This window comes from Triticum dicoccoides, chromosome 6B, assembly GCF_002162155.2.
Source record: "Triticum dicoccoides isolate Atlit2015 ecotype Zavitan chromosome 6B, WEW_v2.0, whole genome shotgun sequence".
NCBI lineage: Eukaryota > Viridiplantae > Streptophyta > Magnoliopsida > Poales > Poaceae > Triticum > Triticum dicoccoides.
Window position 1 is genome coordinate 8,676,967 of NC_041391.1, and position 22,104 is coordinate 8,699,070.

At 42.9% G+C, this 22,104-nt stretch overlaps 2 protein-coding genes across 4 annotated transcripts; both read left to right on the forward strand.

Annotated features, from left to right (window-relative positions):
• Positions 1 to 6,166: 6,166 nt before the first annotated feature.
• LOC119325029 lies at positions 6,167 to 9,516 on the forward strand. 2 transcript variants are annotated; one of them, XM_037598784.1, is made up of 4 exons: positions 6,167 to 6,284; positions 6,373 to 7,574; positions 8,456 to 8,535; positions 9,058 to 9,516. In XM_037598784.1, the coding sequence occupies exons 2-3, from the start codon at positions 6,428 to 6,430 to the stop codon at positions 8,494 to 8,496; spliced, it is 1,188 nt and encodes a 395-aa protein (XP_037454681.1). In that variant the 5' UTR covers positions 6,167 to 6,284; positions 6,373 to 6,427; the 3' UTR covers positions 8,497 to 8,535; positions 9,058 to 9,516. The 2 variants fall into 2 exon arrangements, with proteins under 2 accessions (XP_037454681.1, XP_037454682.1); XM_037598785.1 differs by having other exon boundaries at positions 8,456 to 8,530.
• Positions 9,517 to 10,441: 925 nt separating this feature from the next.
• LOC119325068 lies at positions 10,442 to 20,691 on the forward strand. 2 transcript variants are annotated; one of them, XR_005157298.1, is made up of 5 exons: positions 10,442 to 10,536; positions 10,625 to 10,686; positions 10,786 to 11,828; positions 14,766 to 14,873; positions 20,506 to 20,691. XR_005157298.1 is itself a non-coding variant. In XM_037598820.1 (3 exons), exons 1-2 carry the CDS (start codon positions 11,360 to 11,362, stop codon positions 14,870 to 14,872), a joined length of 576 nt encoding a protein of 191 aa, XP_037454717.1. In that variant the 5' UTR covers positions 11,172 to 11,359; the 3' UTR covers position 14,873; positions 20,506 to 20,691. The 2 variants fall into 2 exon arrangements, 1 of the variants encoding a protein (XP_037454717.1); XM_037598820.1 differs by lacking the exons at positions 10,442 to 10,536; positions 10,625 to 10,686 and having other exon boundaries at positions 11,172 to 11,828.
• The last annotated feature ends 1,413 nt before the right edge of the window (positions 20,692 to 22,104 follow it).

Genomic DNA, 22,104 nt, shown 5'->3' on the forward strand with positions numbered 1-22,104 from the left:
TACGTGGTCAGTGTTCTAGCAGCTTCTCATATGACTTGGTGCATTTTCTTACCAATATCCTTGCGTGATTCACGTATGGCCTTTGTCCCTTTGTTGTATATTATTGCCGCCCATACTGATACTGTACATAATTGTTGCCCATAATATACATGCAACTACGTAGAGAGTGATAGCGCACACGTCCTCAGTCAGTGTTCCAGCACCTTCACCCGTGACTGCCACTTCAATCAGAGCCATGATGGCACGAGTGTGAGGATAAGGGCTTGCACTCTATAATAAGGTCTTGCAATACAATATTACAGTATGTCATGCCATATGTGTCTTATGATCTGCGATAAATGTTGAGGCCAGGTAGTTGCGACGGTGGGCCTCTTCCGGGTGCAAGATAATGGCGGCATTATTGGGATTCCGGGCTGAGTGGTTGCGCGGGGCAAAGGGGACCTTGCAAGAGGTCTTCGGCCTAGATCGGCGTCCGGCCAACATCTACACGGACGATGGTAGCACGGCAAGGCAACTATGCGCATGATTGGCAAACTGAACCTAGCCCGGTTACGATGCTGGCATGGAACGGGCAGAGTTAATTGCACAAAATCATCATATTTGGAGCATCGTTTGCAGAAAACCACGAGGTCACTAATTTTTTGCAAAAAGCACTGCACATTCAGTAAACTTTTTGCAAAAAGCGCTCATCAAGTGATTTAGGTCGTTTAATCACTTTCTGACAAGTGGGACCGAATTGTCGGGAGCTGGCTTGGCAAAATATTTACATATACACCCTTAGATCTTAAAACTAAAAGCAATCAACCCCCTCCCCCGTCGTGTGTAGGCTATGGAGGAGAGTCTCACCGCTGCTCGCCGCCGGCCGCTCCCTCAACACCCACGACCAGGGCACCCGCTGCTGCATCGCCCGATGAGCAACCGCCGCCGCGCTCCTGGCACAAGTGTCCTCGCGAGCCCAAGCCTCTACACGGTGGCCTCGCTCCCTCCAACGCTCCCTCTGTTTTGCGGCCTCGCTGGGCGCGTCGTGCCGTCGACGGCGGAGACTGCTACGGCCGCGGCGGAGGATGCGGCCGGTGTGCACGGCTGTACCGCGGCGTTTTGAAGGTCGTGCTCGCGCATGAGTCAGGGGCATGTGCTCACCGGAGCTCAGGGCGCATGCTCGCGGGGAGGAGGGACGTCGCCTCGTCGGAAGCCAGGGGCGCATGCTCGGGCTGGAGGAGGGAGTACGCCTCGCCGGGGCGCGTGCTCACGCGGGAGAAGGGTGTTGGCCTCACCGGAGCCGTCAGGCCGTCCTTCTCTTCGCCGGGGTGTGTGCTCGCACGGGAGAAGGGTTGCCGCCTCACCGGGGCCGTCAGGCAGTCCTTCTCTTCGCCGGGCCGCGTGCTCGCGGGACGAGGGTCCTTCTGCACCACACACACGAGCGGCGGCTGCTCGCCGGCCGACGGCTCCGCTTTCCCCGTCCCAGCCGACGGCGTCGGGCCCCGCCCCTCCCAGTTCACGCACACAACCTGTTTGTTGTAACGTGTGTGAGAGTGGAAGAGAGGAGAAGGAAGAAGACTTGGTCAAGACTCACACGTGGCAATATTTTTCAAGTCAGCTCCTGACTAGCGGGCCCCACCTGTTGGAAATGTGATCAAACGCAGCAAAGCACGTGATCAGTGCTTTCTACAAAAAGTTTACTGAAAACGCGGTGGCTTTTGTAAAAAATTAGTGACCTCGTGGTTTTTTGCAAACGATGCCCCAAATGTGGTGGTTTCTTGCAATTAACTCGAACGGGCAGGTGGCCAGGGTGTGGTCCTTTCCCGACGTCTACCGGCTTCGGTCGGCAATCTTCTTGGTGCAGCGGGCGTTGAGGTGGTCCGGCGTGTGGCAACATAAACTGCCGTGACCAAGTTTGGGGGCGCCGCCTTGCAGCTGAATCGATCTGCCTAGGCGTGGGTGCCCGTTGCAGATCAGGAGCTTGGCTACTAAGTTTTCGTGGCCACGACCATATCCTCAACGCAATTTTGGCTTACTCCTCTACGTATATGGTGATGATCATAGGGGGAACGATGTACCACTTATCTTTTAGCATCAATACCTGCCCGGCAAAGCTTGATATGGTGGCTGATAATGTTAGTTGCCTCCAAGGTACTTTCCAGTTTTTCTATCTATTAGAATTTTTTTGTTTTGAAAAGGAGGATGACTCCAGGCCTCTGCATCTATGGATGTATGCAGCCATATTATTTAATAAAAACATAACAATGTCTTAGGGTCAAAAGAAACTCATAATCTGAGCAAAAGTCGAAAAACTAAATCTGAAAAGTGCCACATCCGGCTATAAAGATTAGGTTACGATGCCTACACACCTATCCTATTATTAGCTCGCTATCCAAATCGGCTTAAGATAGCTCGTGCTATCGTCTCCCAGCGGCTGCACCCAATAACCAAAAGCTCCCTGAAGTCCGCATGAGTGAGTAACAACCAAATACGGATCCAAGTTGTAGCTCTATAGATAACCTGCAAAAGAAGAGTGAATTTTGTCCCATTAAAAATCATATCATTCCTGTTCCATATAGCCCAAAATAGTGCACATATCCCTACCTGAATATGTTTAGCTATGTGTATGTCCATCCTATTAAGCCACGTCCCAAATAACGTGTTTATGCTCATTGGGGCATGAACGTTAAAAGCTATATGGATTGATCCCCATAATAATTTTGCAAGTGGGCATTCGAAAAAGAGGTGTTTAATCGATTCATTTTGATCAAAAAAAAAGGCACATGGAGTTACCAACCCAATTTATTTTCACCAAGTTATCTTTGGTCAGAATCACTCCTTTATGAACGAACCACAGATACGGAAAATTTGGAAATTTAGTAAACCTAGCGTGATTTTAGGAACCCATATTATTGGGTGAAGGATAAATATATTATTTATGACCTTTCGTTTTATAATGCGCTTTTTTAAAAAAATCTGGATATTAAAACATAGTTATTAAAAGACCCGGTGTAAACTGAATGAGAAGTAAGGTGTAAATTAACATCTACTAGTTTTAAACCATCTCTGTAGGTCTTATTCCATTCATCAAGTAAAACTCAGCATTCTAACCGGCCAGAGATAGATGCCAACAGGTAAAACCAGTAGCCCTGCGCGATTCGCGTATGAAATTCTCCTATATCATACATTAATGCTGCCCATACTGCTATCGTAGATGAGTTTTGCCCATAAGATACATGGTTGCTGCCCAGATACAAGTAAGTACAAAGTGATGGTGCACGTGTTCAGTTTTCTAGCAGCTTACCATGTGACGTGGCGTGTTTTCCTTTTCTTTAAAGGAAATTTTGACGCCAACGTGTAATACATACGTCATTGAGCTAGGATGGAGCGCCAGAACCCTTGCTTCCGTCCATGAGCTAATGCAACAAGCCATGGAGCAAGTGCACCTGGCAGCTTCGTGTTTGCATTTCGTACTTGCATATATTGTGCTGTAATGAATAAAATTATGCGCTCCTTGCAGCGTATGATGTTGTATGAGTCTGAGTCGATCGAGTTTTATTAGCAACACGTGCATGTCTGTACTGTCTGCTGTTTGTTTTTCTTGTCAAGTGTTTGTAATGAATAAAATTATGTGTAGCTTGCTGCACATAATGTTGTATCAGTCTGAGTAGATCAAGTGGTTGTGGGCAACAGGTCCGTGCATGTCTGTAGTTGTCTGTAACTTTTTGTTCCTCTCAAGTGTGTGCAACTTTGCATTAAAGAGCTATGTATATAGTGAGTGTATTCATGTTTTTATTTTGTTTCTCCTGGTCCGTATTACGATGAGCTGAATCATATTTCATCCTCCCGATAAATGATCTAATATAATTGCATTACTTCCCACGAATCTCCACTTTACTCCGTAGGATCATTGATATTTTTAGCCAGAGCCTAAAGACCACACTCGATTAATTAAACAAAGGGTGCAGTTAATTAGGGGAAACAAGGTGAAAACCTTATGGACGACTTGGCTGAAACACTCTCCACCCAAGGATGTTCGGTGATGTCTTTGCCATCACTCCTTCTTGAGCTGGTAACTATGATTTCACAGCTGTGTGCTCACTGCTCTTGCCAGCTTGCTGTTGCAAGCCGCCCTGCGCTACCTGGCTGAAAATACATAAATCCAGACATTTTTTAGCAACATCAAGTGATTGTAATGTATAAAATTATCTGCATCTTGTGGCACATAATGTTGTATCAGTCTGAGTAGATCAAGTGGTTGTAGGCAATACAATAAGACCAAAAGAGTTACTTTTCTTATGAAATCTCGAAACTATATTCCCGTTAGTTTATTTTTCAATTTTATGAACCGGTCGTCCTGGTATTGGCTGAAGAGATACTGTTCATCCCAATGAAGGACCAAGACACGTCTTCATTCTTGTACCAGCTGAAGCAGCAGCCTTCGCTCACCAGGAGAACCTGTAGAAGTGCATACTCTAGCCAATGCAACCAAAAGACCGATCTGATGGAAGAGACTAGGCAACACATTATACGTCAACACTCCCCCTCACGTGTGGCTCCCTCAGACCTAAACGTAGAACGAAAGTGGGCTGCAATATAATTGCACCAGCCGGGTCTTGAACTCAAGAACTCTTGACTCTGATACCATGTAGAAGTGCATACTCTAGCCAATGCAACCAAAAGACTGATATGATGGAAGAGACTAGGCAGCACATTATACGTCAACAGAACCAAAAAAATTAGAACATGTCCTGCCAATTTGCAGAATTCAAAATCCTATCTTAATTAAGAGGAACTAATAAAATCCTTGACATGACCTTGCCCACCATGACTGATTGCTTCTCTGTATAGGTCCACCGCCTCCTGGATGACCAGTGGTGCAGCCTAGAGATCAAAAGCAGGAGCAACTGAGTAGTAGCATTTCAATGTAATACGCTTCTACCTCATTCCTGCTTGTAGAGTTACCATGAATGCTCTCTTAATATGATTAATTTCTAACTGATTAATGCAACGTAATTAATATGTAGGCCTTTTTTTGTTGCAAAAACTATATTGTCATCGGTGCATGGCTAAAATGTATTACTGTTACTATAGTTGCAACCGTTCGTGTATATAGTATGTAGTATGTTTCGCTGACACTCCATCAAAAGCAGTTCACTCCAGTATGAAAACTTACACCTAAACCAACACAAGGCAGTGCAACACCGGCATCAAAAGTTTTTCCTGGTTCTCACATTTTACTAGCAGTAAAAACAGAATAAGTTAATCTTGGTGCCTGCAAGCAGAAATCAAAAATTTCTTGGTTCTTTGTAGCTTTCAGCAGGAGTCCCTTTATTTGAAAAAAAGTAGCTTTAAGCAACCCAAAACACAGTCAAAGAACAGAGTTTCCGCTGCTCTTGCTACTAACATCAGTCAGTAGGCAGTACTTCTAAAACCAGAAGAAATCCTGAAAGCTTTTGGAAGAGCGATATTAGTTCATATGGCCTGGAAGTTGGGTTTTTTCTGATAAAGGGCAATTTTATGATCTTAGAATGTAGCATCAAGAGAATACAAAGCATTATGAGTAACACCCGGCCTCTGCATAATTAAGATGCACATAAGCAAATTCAGAAGTCTGACAAAAATCATGAAATGAAAATCGACATATCAGTAGAGTCCTATAACCGACACTATGCCTATGTCGTCGAAGGTGGTGGTGGATCAATCCAGAGGTTATGCTTTCATCCATGTTGGAAAGAAACCTCCATAACCACCTGCTCACCCATGTTGGGCCTGGAAGTAGCCTGCTCACCCATGTTGGGCCTGGAAGTTGGCTACTGTAGGATAACATTTAAATTAATATAGGATAATATTCTAAATTACTATGATGATAGCATTAGTTGAGCTGATGAGAGGACGCTGCATGTGATAGTTATGGGTCACCACTTGCCGGGCAGGAAATAAATACTACTTACTTAATCAAGATAGGATTGACCTGTGTATATATAATAGATTATCTCTGTCATCAATCGATAGCAGCATCTCAGAGTTTAACTATTGGCTGGTACAGGGCCAGCGATTGCCAGGATTGACTTTGACATTTGAGAGACAGCATCGATCCTAGCTGTTCCTGTAGGCCCTGAAATCAGTACGAAAATAGGATAAGCGCAAGCTATTTCCCTTATGCTAAGTTAGACTGCAGCACAACTCCCTCACCGACTGTCCACTCGCTCATCGACTCCTTTTCCGACCTCCGAAGTGCAGCCCTGCCCAAAGCTCCAGGCAACCTTCGGTGCCGCTCCGGCACGACGCTGGGAGAAACAGACGTGAGCAGCCCTGATTTTTCTTGCCTCCCTTCCGTCTCCTCCTTCCCCAATTTCATTTTATGATTTTGTTCCTCTTTTTGTGTTTTAGGATTTTTAGCCAGGTGATTTAAGTTGTTCCTGATTCACTGTACATACACTCAAGTATGAGCTGCAGCCATTCGTTGCCGGCTCCGGCGCCCCCGCTGGAGGACGAGAACATCCTCCAGGAGATCCTCCTCCGTCTCCCTCCGCGGCCATCCTCCCTTCCACGCACCTCGCTCGTCTGCCCTCGCTGGCGCCGCATCCTCTCTGACCCCAAGTTCCTCGCCCGCTTTCGCAGACACCACAAGAAACCTCCACTCCTTGGCTTCTTTGTTGAAGAATGGGGCATGCCCACCGTCTTCAAACCAGTAGATCCGCCCTATCACATCCCTTCCGAGCGCTTCTCCGTGCCCAAGGCCAGCAAACCCTATGCGAGCTGGGACTTGCTCGGCTGCCGCCATGGCCTTGCTGTCCTAGTCAATATGTGGCAGCATCGCCAGATCATTGTGTGGGATCCCCTCTCTGGTCAACAACACCGCGTGAATTTTCCAGCGGGGCTTGATAACAATGAAGTGGCGTTCTGGCATGCCTCGGTGATGTGTGTTGATGATCAAGATGGGCACGTGCACGGCGATTGCTTCTCGAGCCCGTTCAAATTGGTCTTGATCTGGGTTGTCAGACACAAGCAAGTATCGGCTTGCCTATACGAGTCCGCATCCGGTGTATGGGGAGAGATTGTCATGGAAATTACAGATCAAATTTATTTCATAAGTCCCGGTGTCCTTGTTGGGAATGAACTTTGCTGGTTGGTTAGTGGAGTTGGCGTCCTAGTGTTTGATCTTGAAAATCAGAACCTTGGTGTGATTAAGACACCAGCATGTATTACCCAGTCCATCGGATCCGTTCAGCTCACACGGACAAATGATAGTAGACTTGGCCTAGCATACTTGTCTAAACAGACCATTCAATTGTGGGAGCGGAAGTCGGATTATGATGGTGTTGTCAGATGGGTTCTTCTGCAAACAACCATTCAACTGGAGGAGGTCTTCCCACAGATGTTTATGGACGAAGAAAGTGTAAGAATAAAAGGGTATAATGACAAATATGTAGAAATAAAGGGGTATGATGACAACACAAATGTCATTGTTCTATCTACTATTAGAGGTGACTTCACGCTCGAAGTTGACATGATGGAGATCAGATATATTATTAAAAGAAATTTCAAGTGTTCGAGCAGCTACTATCCCTACGCGAATTTCTATACCGCAGGTAATTCCTCCCTATCCACATTGCACAAGCAAAACAAAATGCAGTTAGATTGTTTTGCTAAGATTCATTAAGATGATTTTGGTACGTGATTCATGAAATATTGCTGATGTGATTAAAGATCAACTAGATATATAAGATTATACATAGTATGATGATCATATGGTGATGTATTTTCTTAGTTTAAAACGGGGCTATATTGAAGGTAGGACAGTAATAGAATTTTTACTAGGTTGCATGCCTCTTGCTATATGCTAACTTGTTGCCTGCCCATTTGCTACTTGCACTTATCTATAATTATTCAGTAGGGGTTTCTAGTAATTGGAAAATGGCAACAATTTCACCAAAATGATATATTGAAACTATATGTTATCTTGAATAACAACTTTATTGGCACATTAGGAAGCTTAAATCTTGTTATGTGTTCCCATTCATTTATTATTCAAAAAGATAAACATATCTTTGCTGATCTTGATAATAATCATCAATTCATAATACCATGTGCTTTCTTTATTGTCAATAACAGTGCTAGTTCATTAAATTATAAAGGTCCTATATAGTGGGATGCTAATTTTTTCATTGAGGTCTCATAATATGTACTTACTTTATTTGGGCCATTGGTCATAACTCGTATAGGTTCTCTCGACAACATTATTTAGGAGATGCATTTTCTATGAACCTCTAATCTGTCTTACCATTATTTTTAACCATTGATGCTACGGATCTGAAAATAGATGTGGCTTCATTTACTATCCTTGTAATAAAATATACTTTCACCTCATCCAATTACTAAAAAGATATGGTGGTTTAAATCAACACTTTATCATTGATCGTACTACTCTTTGCAAATTTTCAATTTTTTTTTGGACTTGTTTTGCTTGTAGCCAAGGGAGTTGGATGGAAATGGTTGGATCTAGAACTTTGAAGAGATAAACTAATGTGCAATATGGGTTCAACAGGTGAGGTAAACTTATCTTCTTGCTACGTCCGTACCTGTTAACTTCAAGGCAGTATATTTTTTCATCTTGGATACTCAATTTATAAGATGATGCTTTATTTATTTTTCAGCTTTCTAGTGTGTTAATTTGATTAATTTCTAAAATAATTCTCTAAAGTATGTTTTTGATTTAGAAAAATCTAGGAAGTCTGGTCTTTGCATCTAATGGATGGACGCATGCGGTCACTGATCTTTTACTAGTTTATATTGCGATATTATGTATTGATGTAGCAAAAAGCATTGCGAACTTGTCAGCCATAGTGGTTGAAGTTGCGGCAACACAATCTAATTGTTCTTCTTATTTTGTTGTCCGTCTGTATTGTTATTTATTTTGTCTAACTATGTTCTCTAATGATTCAGCTTTCCATATTTTTGTACAATTTGCACAATGGAAAAGTTAAAATCTATTGTTGGAATCATGCAAAATTAAGATAGTATGTGAGAGTAGTACAAAACTGGTTGACCCATATTGCAATGATTGTTATGTAGGTATCTAGTGTATACATGGTTTGCTGGAACGAAGAAAAAGTGGCTAGTTCGTGTAGCATGTTGTGGCATGTGATGTAGCCGATGTTCTGGCAAAAAGTCTCAACTTGCACCATAAAGAATCAAGGATTCCAGGCTTGTTGGCAAAAATCTTGTAGCTACGAACCAAGAGCAAAAGAGCATGCAAAGAAAATTGTGGAAGTTCACCACTGAAGCACAAAATCTGGCACCTTTTCGTGTAGAGCCCATTTCATTATTTCGTGTGTAATGGCAGATTCAATGCTTTTTTTTTCACCTGTTAGTTCATATTGACTTGATCCAGAGATGCGAGTTCATATGTAGATATGGACCTGCTGGTATATCCGAAAATTCTGCATGCATGCTCCAGGCCACACCCAAAATGCTTACTTTTTCCGGCTATTGACTCTGCATCAGTCGTTCATCAAAGCATAGTTCAACTGATTTGTGATGATTATGGGTCACCTCTTGCTGACAAGAAAAACTCTATTGATGTAGTACATTGCGTTATGATTTTCCTGGCATCGAAGTATCATATCTCCAGCCTTGTGAAGCAACGGTGGAGCAGCTGAGTAGCAGCATTCCAGCGTAATCTGACTGTTCACTCATTCAAGCCGGCATAGTTAAGATAAATGCTCTGTCAACAGGATGGGTTTCTAACCGAATAGTGCATATATCATGATTGTTGCACTGCTAAAATGTACTAGTGTTACTATTGTTGAAGCCTGCTACGTACTGGTCGTATAACAAAACATTTTACTCGTGTATCATAACCTACAGCGCTAAAGCAAAAGAAGGCAGTGCAATACATGTATCAAAACTTTCATGGTTCTCACATTTTACTAGAGCTGATAACTTCCAGATTTTACAGTTACATCAACACGTCATTAGGCAGTGGTAGTAAAAATAGAAGAAACTCTTTGTGCCTGGGTGGGATGTGCTACTTTTGGGAGGTAGATCTCGATCGGTTCATACGGGTACGGCCTGGAAGTTGGCCGCTGCAGGTTCACCACCAGAGTATATAAACGTAATGACTCTTTGTAGGAGACGTGCTTAGTTTTCCTACAGTCCCTGGATGCTTCAGGATAATTTTTTAAATTAGCCAGTTCAACTGATGACAGGATGCTGCATGTGATGGTCATGTGTCACTCGCCGACCAGGAAATAAATACTACTCCTACCACTAAATCAATCGAGATGTACAATTGACCTGGTAGGTATAATAGATTATCTCTGACATCAGCATCGATCTTAGCTGCTCTTGTCTGCCATGAGATCAGTACCAAAATTGGACAAGTGCCAGCTAAGTCTCCTGTGCCAAGTGAGGCTTTAGCACAACACCCTCTCACCGGCACCACGTTCAGCCCCACCTCCGACGCTTGGCCTCGCCCCTAGCACCCGGGCGACGATTCTCTTGCTTCTCTGAGAACTTGCTTTCCCAATTTGAGTTTAGGCGTCGAATCAGGTGAGCTTCCGGTTTTCATTAGCATGCTCTGTGGATGGATGGATCCTTGCAATTTCGTTCCCTGATCTCCTTGTCGTATGACCCCTAGATCGATGGATCTCATGGATTCAGAAAGCCAAGCCATGGATTCGGCGTCGCTGCTGCCACCAGGTTAGTATCTCATCAATGTCAACGCCGTGAATATTGAGTCTTGTTGTGTTCATATCAAGGCTAAGATATATTGCCGCCTTTTTTTTCCTGAATGTGCAGATGGAAGATGGTTAGCCTGGATGAGCCGCCACAATTCCTCGCCAGTGCACCCGCTGGACGACGAGGACCTCCTGCAGGAGATTCTCCTCCGCCTCCCTCCGCAGCCATCATCTCTCCCCCGCGCTTCCCTCGTCTGCCCGCGCTGGCATCGCATCCTCTCCGACCCCAAGTTCATCAAAAGTTTCCGTAGACACCATCGGAAACCCCCGGTTCTCGGTTTCTTCTTCACTGAATTGGACAATACTTTCTCGGTTGCCGCCATGGCCTCGCCATCCTATCGAACTTGCACCTGCGTGAGATCATCGTGTGGGATCCCCTCAGTGGTCAACAACACCGCGTGACTTTTCCAGCGGGGCTTGACCACAACAAAGTGACGTACTAGCATGCCGAAGTGTTGTGCGCTGATGCCGAATATGGGCATGTGCACGGCGATTGCTTCTCGAGCCCGTTCAAATTGGTCGCAATCTGGGTCGTCAGATGCACGCAGGCATTTGCTTGCCTCTATGAATCAGCCACCGGTGTATGGGGAGACACTCTCCTCACGAAGGTTACAAAACAGATTTACAATTATAGCATGAGGCCTGGCGTTCTTATTGGGAATACACTTTGTTGGTTGCTTTCTGGCGGTGACATTCTGGCATTTTGTCTTGAAAGCCAGAGCCTTCGTGTGATGAACAAGCCGTTGGAAATCAAGTACACCTCGGGATCTATTCAGCTCTTAAGAACAAAGGATTGTGGTATTGGCCTCGCATATTTGTTAGAAATGACCATTCAATTATGGGAGAGGAAATCAAATTATGATGGCATCGTCGGCTGGGTGCTTCCGCAAAAAACTATTCAACTGCAGGAGGTCTTTCCAGAAGGAATGTTTAGTGAGAGGAAAAGGGTGCACATAACAGGGTATTCTGAGGAAAAAAATGTGATTGTTCTGTCTGTGTTGAGAGATGACTTCATGCTGCAAGTTGACACGATGGAGATCAAACATATTCAGCAAAGAAAAGGAGATGGATTTACCTTTCCGTACACAAATTTCTATGCTGCAGGTAATGCCTCCCTATCTATGTTACACTAGCAAAAATGTCCAATTAGGTTATTTTTCTTTTATTTGTTACAATTTCTTTTCATACGTGCTCATTGTCCTATTGTTGATCTGATAATTGATTGACTAGATACATAAGAGCATGTTGAGTTATTTTTTCTTTCAATGTGGTCATTATATGGTGATGTAACTTCATAGTTCAAAAATAGGCTACATTAAAGCTAGACCAGGAACATGGATATTACTTCATTGTCTACCCATTGCTACATGCTAACCAGCGTTTCATTGCCAACTCATTTGTACATGCATTTATCCAGTAGTAACCATGGGGTCATGGGCAGGTTTCCAATAATTCAAAATTGGCAACAATTTCACAAAAAATATATAGCGAAACCAGCAGATATCTGGAATGGCAATTCGGTTGGTACATTTGGAAGATAATCTTGTTATATTTTTTCATTCATTAAACTTCAGTGCACATATCTTTTTTATGGAAACACATGTAGTAATTCTTCTAGGCAACATGCTTAGTGAGTCATTAGATGCTTAAGGAGGTCAACCGACATAGTTTGGACAATATTTCAAACCGATGTACTAGCATTAGTTACTTCAACTAATACAGGACACCACATGTGATGGTTATGGATCACCACTCGCTGAGCAATAAAATATAAATTAATCATTGTACAACTCACCTGGTACAGATAAGTAGATTGTCTCTGCCATCAATTAATATATTTGAAGCATCATCTTTTTTCCTCTAACCAGAGACTTGAGTTAATCATATAGAGCTATTATGAGATGTCTTGATACAATTTTGAAGGAAGGATGGGATGTAACTATTCTATAAATATCGTTATTTGAAGCATAATCTCGTCGCTCAGTTGTAGCAATAACTAACTAAACTACATACAACTAATAGACAATGATTATTACGATTGACCTGTATATCTGAAGAGAGATCGACAACGTCTATGTTAGTTGTTATTTTCTGCCATGAAGTGCAAGTTGTCTCCTCTGCTTTATGTTGTAGGCTCTAGCACAACCATCCCGCTGGGCACTATGTCCAGCCTGCTCCTAACACCTCGGCAGCTCACCGACCGAACCTTAGGAGAAACGAGCTATGAACACCCCTAATTTTGTTTCTTATCTTATGTCTCCTGCTGCTTTTCCAATTCCAGTTTGACGATTCTCTTCTTCTCTTTGCGTTTTAGGAGCCTTAGCTCATCTCTGCTAAGTGGATTTCTGTTTTTGCCCCTCTTTTGTCGTTAATAGCACCCCCACTGGATGGGGAGGACTTCCTCCATGAGATCATCCTCCACCTCTCTACCCAACCATCGTCCCTCCCACATGCCACCCTTGTTTGTACGCATTGGCGCAACATCCTCTAAGACCAAAATTCATCCCCCACTTTCACAAGCACCACCTGGAAATCCCTCTACTTGGCTTTTTTCAAAGGGTTGTATCACACAAAACAGATCTTTACTCCTACCTGATACACACACACCCCGACCATACACCAGTTGCCCACTCACCGTAACCTTACTTGATAATGAACACTCGAACTTCATATGTTGCCTCCATGGTATTTCAGTCCTAAAGAATGGTCGAGATTGTGAAATAGTCATGTGTGATCCTCTGACTGGCCAATAGCCAGCGAGAATTTTCCATCGGTGTTATACAACACCCTTGCATGCTAATGCCAAAGATGGATACGTGCACTAGATCCCACCAAAATTGGTTTCGGTGGATACACACATCCATTTGGTTCTCTCTGTGACCCGTCGTCTAGTATTTGGGTAAATATATGCTCAATGGTGACATCAAAGGCAATTTTTAGGTAAGGCCCATCATCCTTGTGGGGAATGCAGTTTGCTGGTAAATTTTTGGAGGTGATGTCCTAGTGTTTGATTTCAAAAGTCAAACCCTTTGTGTGATTGAGAAGCTGAGATATGACCATGTTTGATGAACTTGTGCATTCAGCTCTTGGAGATGGCGGATGGTGGACTTAGCGTTGTAGTTTTGTCGGAACTAGCCATCAAAACATGGGACAAGATATTTAACTGTGATGGTGTTGTCGGATGGGTGTTGTTGCAGAAAACTATTCCACTTGAGGGATTATTCAGCAGGAAATGCGTAATGCCAGTGAAAGTGTGGTTTTCGTGGGGTATGATGAGGAGTTGAGGACAGATGTCTGATTGGTCTTTCCACGATGATGAGCGTCCTCATGCTACAATTTGACTTGATGCAAATTAAACATATTACTAAAAGTAGCGGCATATGTTACCTTACGTATCATTCCTACGCAAATTGCCATATGAGGTAATACCGCTCTATCTACATTACCCAATCGAAGAATGTCCAATTAGTTTATTTTGCTTGGATTCATTACTATTACTTTTAGTTCATGGTTGTTGTAATACTGTTCAAGTGATTAAGGATGACTAGGATATAGAAGAATAAATTGAGTTGGTTGTTAATTTTTTGGTCTAGTGATCTTATGGTGAAGCGATTTTTTAGTCCAGTGATTTTATAGTAAAGCAATTTTTTGGTCCAGTGATTTTATGGTTATGTGTTTGTATTGTATTTTCATCAAGAGGTTGGTACCAAGTGCAATCTAGCCGTAATGTCCCTAGTGTGCTTAAATATTGACTAAATATTTATTAATAATTCCTGATTAAATCATTTTATTTGAACATGGAAGTTGCTATAAAATATCCTTTATTAGTTGGTAATGATTATTATCCTTGTTCCTTTCACTCGGCGATATATGTAGCATCATTTACACATTTTTATCTTTGCCGCAAAAGATAATATCCTCCCTTTCCCAGCATAAAGTTACATCACATCATTCATAAGATATATAACACTTTGCAGGTATGACATATATACTATCAAATTCAACTTTACTGGTGGTTCATTGGACTTTTTTTAATTGCAGGTATGCAAGTTGCTGGTGGAGAGATAGGCGATGAAACTTTGGACGTAGTGGAGGAACTAATGCGCTATCTCGGTGTCCCTGCTCATCTTGATGTTGATGAGTTTTGAAGTAAGATCCATGTACATGACTCACTTTAACACCCACATGGCCTTCTCTTATATTGTCCATAACCTAGGGAATCCTTTCATCTATAAGATCGGATGCACAAATGATAATCTTATCATATGCATTCTCAAATTTCGTCTTACACACCAATCCACTTTCCTTTCCTACTTGCATTGAATTTAGGGTCTCATGCAAGATCAAGAAACCCCCCATAATTTATCTATTTCAAAGAATGGATATCTGAGTTCTGCTAATCAGCGGTGACACAACCAAAGTAATGGTTGATTTTCTACCTTCAACTAAGTTCTTTAAGAAGAAAACTTGACCCTTTATTCCTTTTACTCAGTAGACATGCAAACATGAACCAACTAATAAAACTGGACACCCATAAATTGAAGTATCTCTGTCCATTGTTTAGATGCCCTACTATTCGACTAAAATGTACTTTTTTAGTTAAGTGCAAAATGGATAATTTCAAAAATAAAACATACAAGTGGTTTCACAACTCAACATCCATGTTTGTTCACTGAGAGTTTGCTAGTGATCAGGTACTTAAGCATAATGGAACAACTAACATTGCTTGTTCTCTTTGTGGAGCAAAGGAAGATATAGAGCTGATCTAGTTTCAATGTGTGCTAGCTATTTTTTTGGAGTTTCATGTAGTTGTGGCTGAATGTCAACGGGATCGTAACTACTTCAATGATCTCTTTACTTCTGTGCCTAACCTTCATAGGCAAACCCTCCCTATTTTCTAGATTAATTTTTATGCACAATGTTGGTCCCTTTGAACCACACGTAACAAGTTCACCATTGAAAACTTATTCCCTAATAGACCACCTGATTGCCTGTTCAAATTAATTAGTTTTTATAATTGAAGCCACTCTCTAAGGGAGCCGACGTCAATGCCACTGATGCACTAAGCACAAAGGTTCCAAGTACTACCTTGATCTTCACCCCCAACCTGCCTCCACCCCTGTAGTACTCCTTTTCTTTATGTTAGCACATTCAGTTGGCCTAGTTGGCTGGTTTACCTCTCTGTATTTTGCGTCTCTCGGCTGGTGTCGTCATTTGAGTGTTTGACTCCAATATATTTCATATATGTATGTTGAATGTTATTTAGCATTGCCGATGGTTGCTTTATTTAATAAAGTCAAGCATCGCAGCTTGTCTCTTAAAAAGAGTCGTTTTAACCAGTGGTGGGTAAAAAAATGAGGCAGGGTAGACTCTTTAACATAAATTTGTTTCGTGCAAAATCAAAGTGATGCATACACACTAACAGTATGCAGTAATGATCAAATACAATTAGAAATTACTTCGGAAGAGTATTAGAGCGGCTAGTCCAACGAGTCCTACCTTCAATTTCCACAACACCCAATCCGCCAAAGATTAGATCGGTTCCATTGATTAGATCAGTTCCAGTTTTCAAAAGTCCATTAGACTGATTCTTCGTATGCCACAAGTAATTCAACGACCCTCAAATTCTTGTGAAAAAAGCAAAAAATGTAATCAATTTCAAACCAAATTGCACGGTGGTACGTGACTAGGGAAACACATGAGGATGTTTGGATCCGAATGAGCAAAACTAACACATCCATCTACATGGGCCCGAGGTTTTCGTCATGCACATGCACATCGACTACACATGCCCACAGAACCACCGATACTCAAGACTGTGGACGACGCATACGTCGGTTTCAATCCAATCTAGTATATATACAATCGGTTTCGACCATCACAGTTTGAATCACCCGAGATTCGTAGGTACTATTCTTATTTATGTGAAAGAGCAGATATTTTGGAAAGACAAATTTAATTTAATTTATATGTTCACCAGGTTTCCTATACTTGAAAACTTTACTGTGCATAACAAAGAATTTTCTGGAAAAGAGACCTAATGTTTGTAGAATGATCATCAGGTTTCTATAGATGGGTACTTAACGATTCATGTGCGCACATTCCAAAGTCATTCTAGATACTATGCTCCATGTGCGCCACAAAGAGTTTTCTGGGTCACATCATAGCCATGGTCGCCGTCATTAATTGCTACTCTCCATAGTTCCATCGCTCGTGCATGACCATGGATTGCAATAAAATCCATCGTCTTTACTGCCTTTTGAAGCATAAAACATTTTTTACTTTACTAGACTTTTGAACTTAGAACACTAACATGTCAAATGTTAGTTTGTTAAGATTTTTATTTTAATAAGTAAAACAAGTCAGTTAATTCATTAAGATTATGTTTATACCATATCAATGGCCAACTGTTATCTTAGTACAAGGTTCTCTCGGAACAATTATTATTGAAACAAGTATTATTTATTTCAAGCTATTTTGGATCTTTCCTAATCTTCAAAAAAGAACTAAATTCCGTAATGAAATGGGAGGTGCAGCATGGTGATTGATACCTGGAGCAGCTTTGTCTTTCCTGCAAGTACCAGTTAAAATGAAAGCTCTGTCAACATGATTAATTTGTAACCGAATAGTGCAACATAATTAATACGTGGTGCAAATTCTGTTGCAAAAACAATTTCATCATGGGTGTGCAGCTACAATGTACTCCCTCTGTAACTTCAAATAAGACATTTTTTGACACTAAGACAGTGCCCAAAATCGTCTTATCTTAAGTTATAGAGGCAGTACTACTGTTGATATAGTTGAAGCCTCCTACTGGTCAAGTACAACGTATGTTTTACCGAGATTTCATAAAAACAATTTACACATGTACTAAAACGTGCACCTAACCCAAGAGAGAAAGTGCAGCACAAGCATCAAAACCTTCTTGGTTCTAACATTTTACTGGAGCGGATAACGTCCAAAATTTATAGTTGCATCAACACGTCATTTGGCAGTTGTAGTAGAAATAGAAGAAACTAATCTTGGTGCTAGGGTGGGATGCAACAAGAAGCTTTTGGGAGGGAGATACAAATTGGTAGATGATTGTTACCAGATGGTTCACCAATCAGAGAATACAAATTAGCATCCTATTCATCACCAGGCAATTTGAAACTATTTATATCTCATCAGGAATCAACTCAGCACATGAGCTGATTCCTTGTAGGCAACGCGCATAGTAGTTCACCCAAAGTCGCTGGATAGGCAATAAACCGAAGCATTCGGGATAATATTTTAAATTAGCTAGCTCAACTGATTTTTTTTTTTGGAAAAGGAGGTCAAGACCCCCGGTCTCTGCATCAAATGATGCATACGTCCATCTTTATTTATTATTCAACATAGGTCTAACAAGAATATACATCAAGCCACCCAAAGCAACCACTCACACCTACAAAAATCGAAAATGTGGAGTGCTCTCACCCCCATATCTAAAACAGGTGTCGTTGCCGATCCATCAACATAACGTGTCGGAACTCACAGCCGATGCAACAGACATAAAGCGTACACCACATGCACACGTTTTGGACGCCACCATCATCATTGAACCGCTGACTCATCTTCAGGAGAGAGATCTACATCATCATTGCCAGTCCTTTCATCCGTTGACGCATCCACGACACCCAACGTCGCCACCGCCCCGCTCGTCCGTCTAGACGCAAAGCTTCTGCAAGATCTGTCATGCATAGCACCTGCCGACTAGGCATGACACAATGTAGCACCAGTCGTCCAGCCATGACTTGACACCTCCACCGAAAGCTCTGTGCAAGACAAACCCGCTCCATCTCCTGACTCTGTCTTCCTGCTCTACTCCACAAATGATGCTCCCAACAGAGAAAACGACACCGCAGTACCGTCATCGTCCGATCTGGAAGACCAGATACTAGTGTTTCCCCCGAAACAACACGAGTGGGTCGACAGTAGTTACACGACGATACCTTCGTCAAGGTGACTATGTAGAATGCCGTCATCGCCTATCATCGGCTCGGTTTTCACCGGCAACTATGTCTTTCCGACTTGCAGCCTGAACTAGATGGCGGATCACGAGATCTGAACATCCAGCCTCATGCTGACCACCTCTTACGGAGGAGATAGCCACCACCGCCAGCGGCACCGGCCAGATGATATCTGACCGGAGGCACCGCCGAACAGTCAACCATGGCCACATCCCCTCATGATCCGCCCTCCCCATGAAGCCACTGGAGCAGTGCCAAACCGCCAGGAAGGATGAAGACCAAAGGGCGATCTCGCGCTGCCGATCCCTCCAGACTGCGGGGCTAGCTGCAGCCTAGATCGCCGCCGTCCTCATCACCGGCGGTGCTCGGGCTTAGCCGGCGTACGTCTTTGGGGACGACGAGGTGGAGGAGAGGGGGAGGGGACGGCGGCCGGGAGGCTGGGGTTGGCCCCCTGATCGCCTTGGAGGGAGCGATCGAGGGATCCCTCGAGCGATACGAGGGGGAGGGAGTGATCTGATCTGGGGCGTGTGTCGTACTAGCTCAACTGATGAAAGGACGCTGCATGCGATTGTACATATTATAGATTATCTCTGCCATTAGATCAAGGTGGCATTGACCTCGTATGTATGATTAGCCTGCTCAATTTAGGAGCTCACCATTTGCTTACCAGGAAATAAATACTACTTTATCAAGATGGCATTGACCTGGTATGTATAGATTATCTCTGCCATCAATTAATATATTATTGCTCTACTTTTGTTACCTGCATCGATCTTAGCTGTTTATGTCTGCCCTGAAATCAGTACATCAAAACTGGACAAGTGCAATGCTAAGTCTCCATGGCTAAGTTAGGCTATAGCCTCCGTTGTTCAACCATGTCCTGCCCGCGAGACCTCCGTTGTTCAACCATGTCCTGCCCCTAGCTACTCGGCCGCGCTTGCCGGAAGAAACAAACAAATGGTGAAAAACTCTTTTTAGTGCTGCTCTACTATCTATTTCTTCCCATTTCATTTCGACATTATTTTCCACTCCTTGCGTTTTAGGAATGTTGGCTCACCTTGGCTGAGGGGATTTCAGCTGTTCCGATGGAGAATGCATAATGACCACAAAATAGTTGTTTTTATGGAGTATGATGACGATACAAATGTGATTGCTATAATGGTTGGCATCTTCATGCTCCAACTTGACTCTATGTAGATCAAATAGATTATTAAAAGAAATGACATATGTTATCTGAATATCATCCCTTCACAAATTTCTATGCTAGGTAATACCGCCCTACCTACATTTCACAAGTGAACAAATTCATTTAAGTTTTACATTCTGAGATTCACTAAAGCTACTTTTCGTAGGTGGTTGTTGTAATATTGTTCAAGTGATTAAGGATTGACCAAGCATAGAAGAATACAAGGAGTTGTTACAGAAATTATATGGCTATTCCTATGTTGCCTTTGCTAAATTCTAACTATGTTCTGTGCATGAATTGTATTTTAATCGGTTGGTTTCCAACTAGTCGTAAGAAGCACTATTATTATCCGTAGTGTCTGATTAAGGATTGACGAGAATTTTTTAAGTAAATCTTGATTAATACATTTCCTTTGAACATTAAAATTGCCATAGAATCTGCTTCAACTTGGTAATGATTATCATCCTTCTTCCTTGCACTTGCGGATATATGTGGCTTCTTTTACACATTTCAATCCGTGCTACAGAGTATTATTCTTTTTCCCCTCAACTTACATTATATATTAATCTTTTCCATTGGTTTATTGCACTTATTTTTCTTGTAGGCATTGCTGGTGGACAAGGTGAAGCTCAAAATGAGGACATAGTCCATTCTTGCGCTCTCTATTGAGTCGACTCTGAACTTGATCCTTCTTGTAACATGTTGGTTGTTTCGTCTTGGATGGTGTTGCTTGTGAAGTGGGCTTGTCGTCCAGTGTATCATGGAGTTGCTTCGGTTAATATGCTTGGATTTTTCAGTGTACTAGCACCTTGTGGTTAACTCGTTTTCCTTTATGTCTTGACAACATGGTGATCCACTATACCATATCAACCTCGTGGATTTGTCAGATCTTTGGCTGGTAATTTTCTGCGCGTCTTTCTGATATCCTTTGCGCGATTCAGCTTTGGATTCTTGCGGCAGTGCGATTTCCTAGTGTTTAGCTTGGACTAGGTTCTGAATTTTCAGTATTGTTGCTGCAATACTACCTTTCATGTAGAAACTGTTTCGCTCGGACTAGTTTGCATATTTACGCAGTAGTGTACAAACAATACCCTAGTGTCGTCCATAGCATGTGATTCTGGTGGGCTCGCCCACGCTAGATGCGTATCTTCACCATCCTATCTTTTTTCTACATGATGCACTACACTACAATGATTTACGGGAGTCTGGAGGATATACCAAATGTTCTGCAGGACTTATGCTTATTGCTTGTACAGTTCCTAATAGTGAGGTTTTTCTGCCATTGTGTATATATCATCGGTGAGACAAGCCAATCATGGCCGGCTGTGCAACTTGACAAGGGCCATGATGGGCGTGACCGTCACTGATCACGTCACCAGCCAATCAGCCCGTATCTGCTCCCCCTCCCTTCCCTCCTCTATATAAAACGCCTCACCTTCCATCCTCCTACACATCCAACTGCACTACTCCTACTCCTATTTGCTTTCCCACCAATTGTGTCCATCCAAGCATCCAAGGATGGCGCCCAAGCCAGCCGAGAAGAAGCCTGTGGAGAATGTTGTGGCGGCGGAAGCAAGCAAGCCAGCAGAGAAGTCTGTCGTGGGGGCGGAAGCATCCATGTCTGCCGAGAAGACTGCCCCATCCGAGGAGATGCCCAATACCGGGGCATGGTCGCGGCCGGCACTGAGGAATTCGTTCGTCAACGACGTCTTGGGTGCTTGGGTGCGGTGCCACCTATAAATAATTAATAATTTTGCTTGAAGAAAGGCCTAATCGTTGCTTCCGCCAACGACGTGAGCACGGACGAGCTTTCTAATTGACATGGGACCAGAGGGAGAAGAGGGATGGGACTATGGGAGCTGCTCATGCTCATGGACTGGGTGCTCCAGCGCTCGCTCGCACAACGGGATGTCACCGACACATTAAACCCGTGGCTCTGCGGCCCTAAGACGTTGAGGACTCTGCAGCTGTGCTTAAACAGGGCATGGTTTCTCAAAGAAACTAATGCGGTGGATTTTGTGCGGCAAACTAAGGTTTTCTTATGCCAAATGTTTTATTAGAGAACATAGAACAAGTCATGATGGCCCTGCTCCATGCTCCGTAAAGAAATATAAGAGTGCACGGAAGCGGAAAGCAAAAAGTTTAGCTAGCAACAATATTACAGTGCACGGAAGCGAAGAAAAAAACATACAGAGGGCACCAC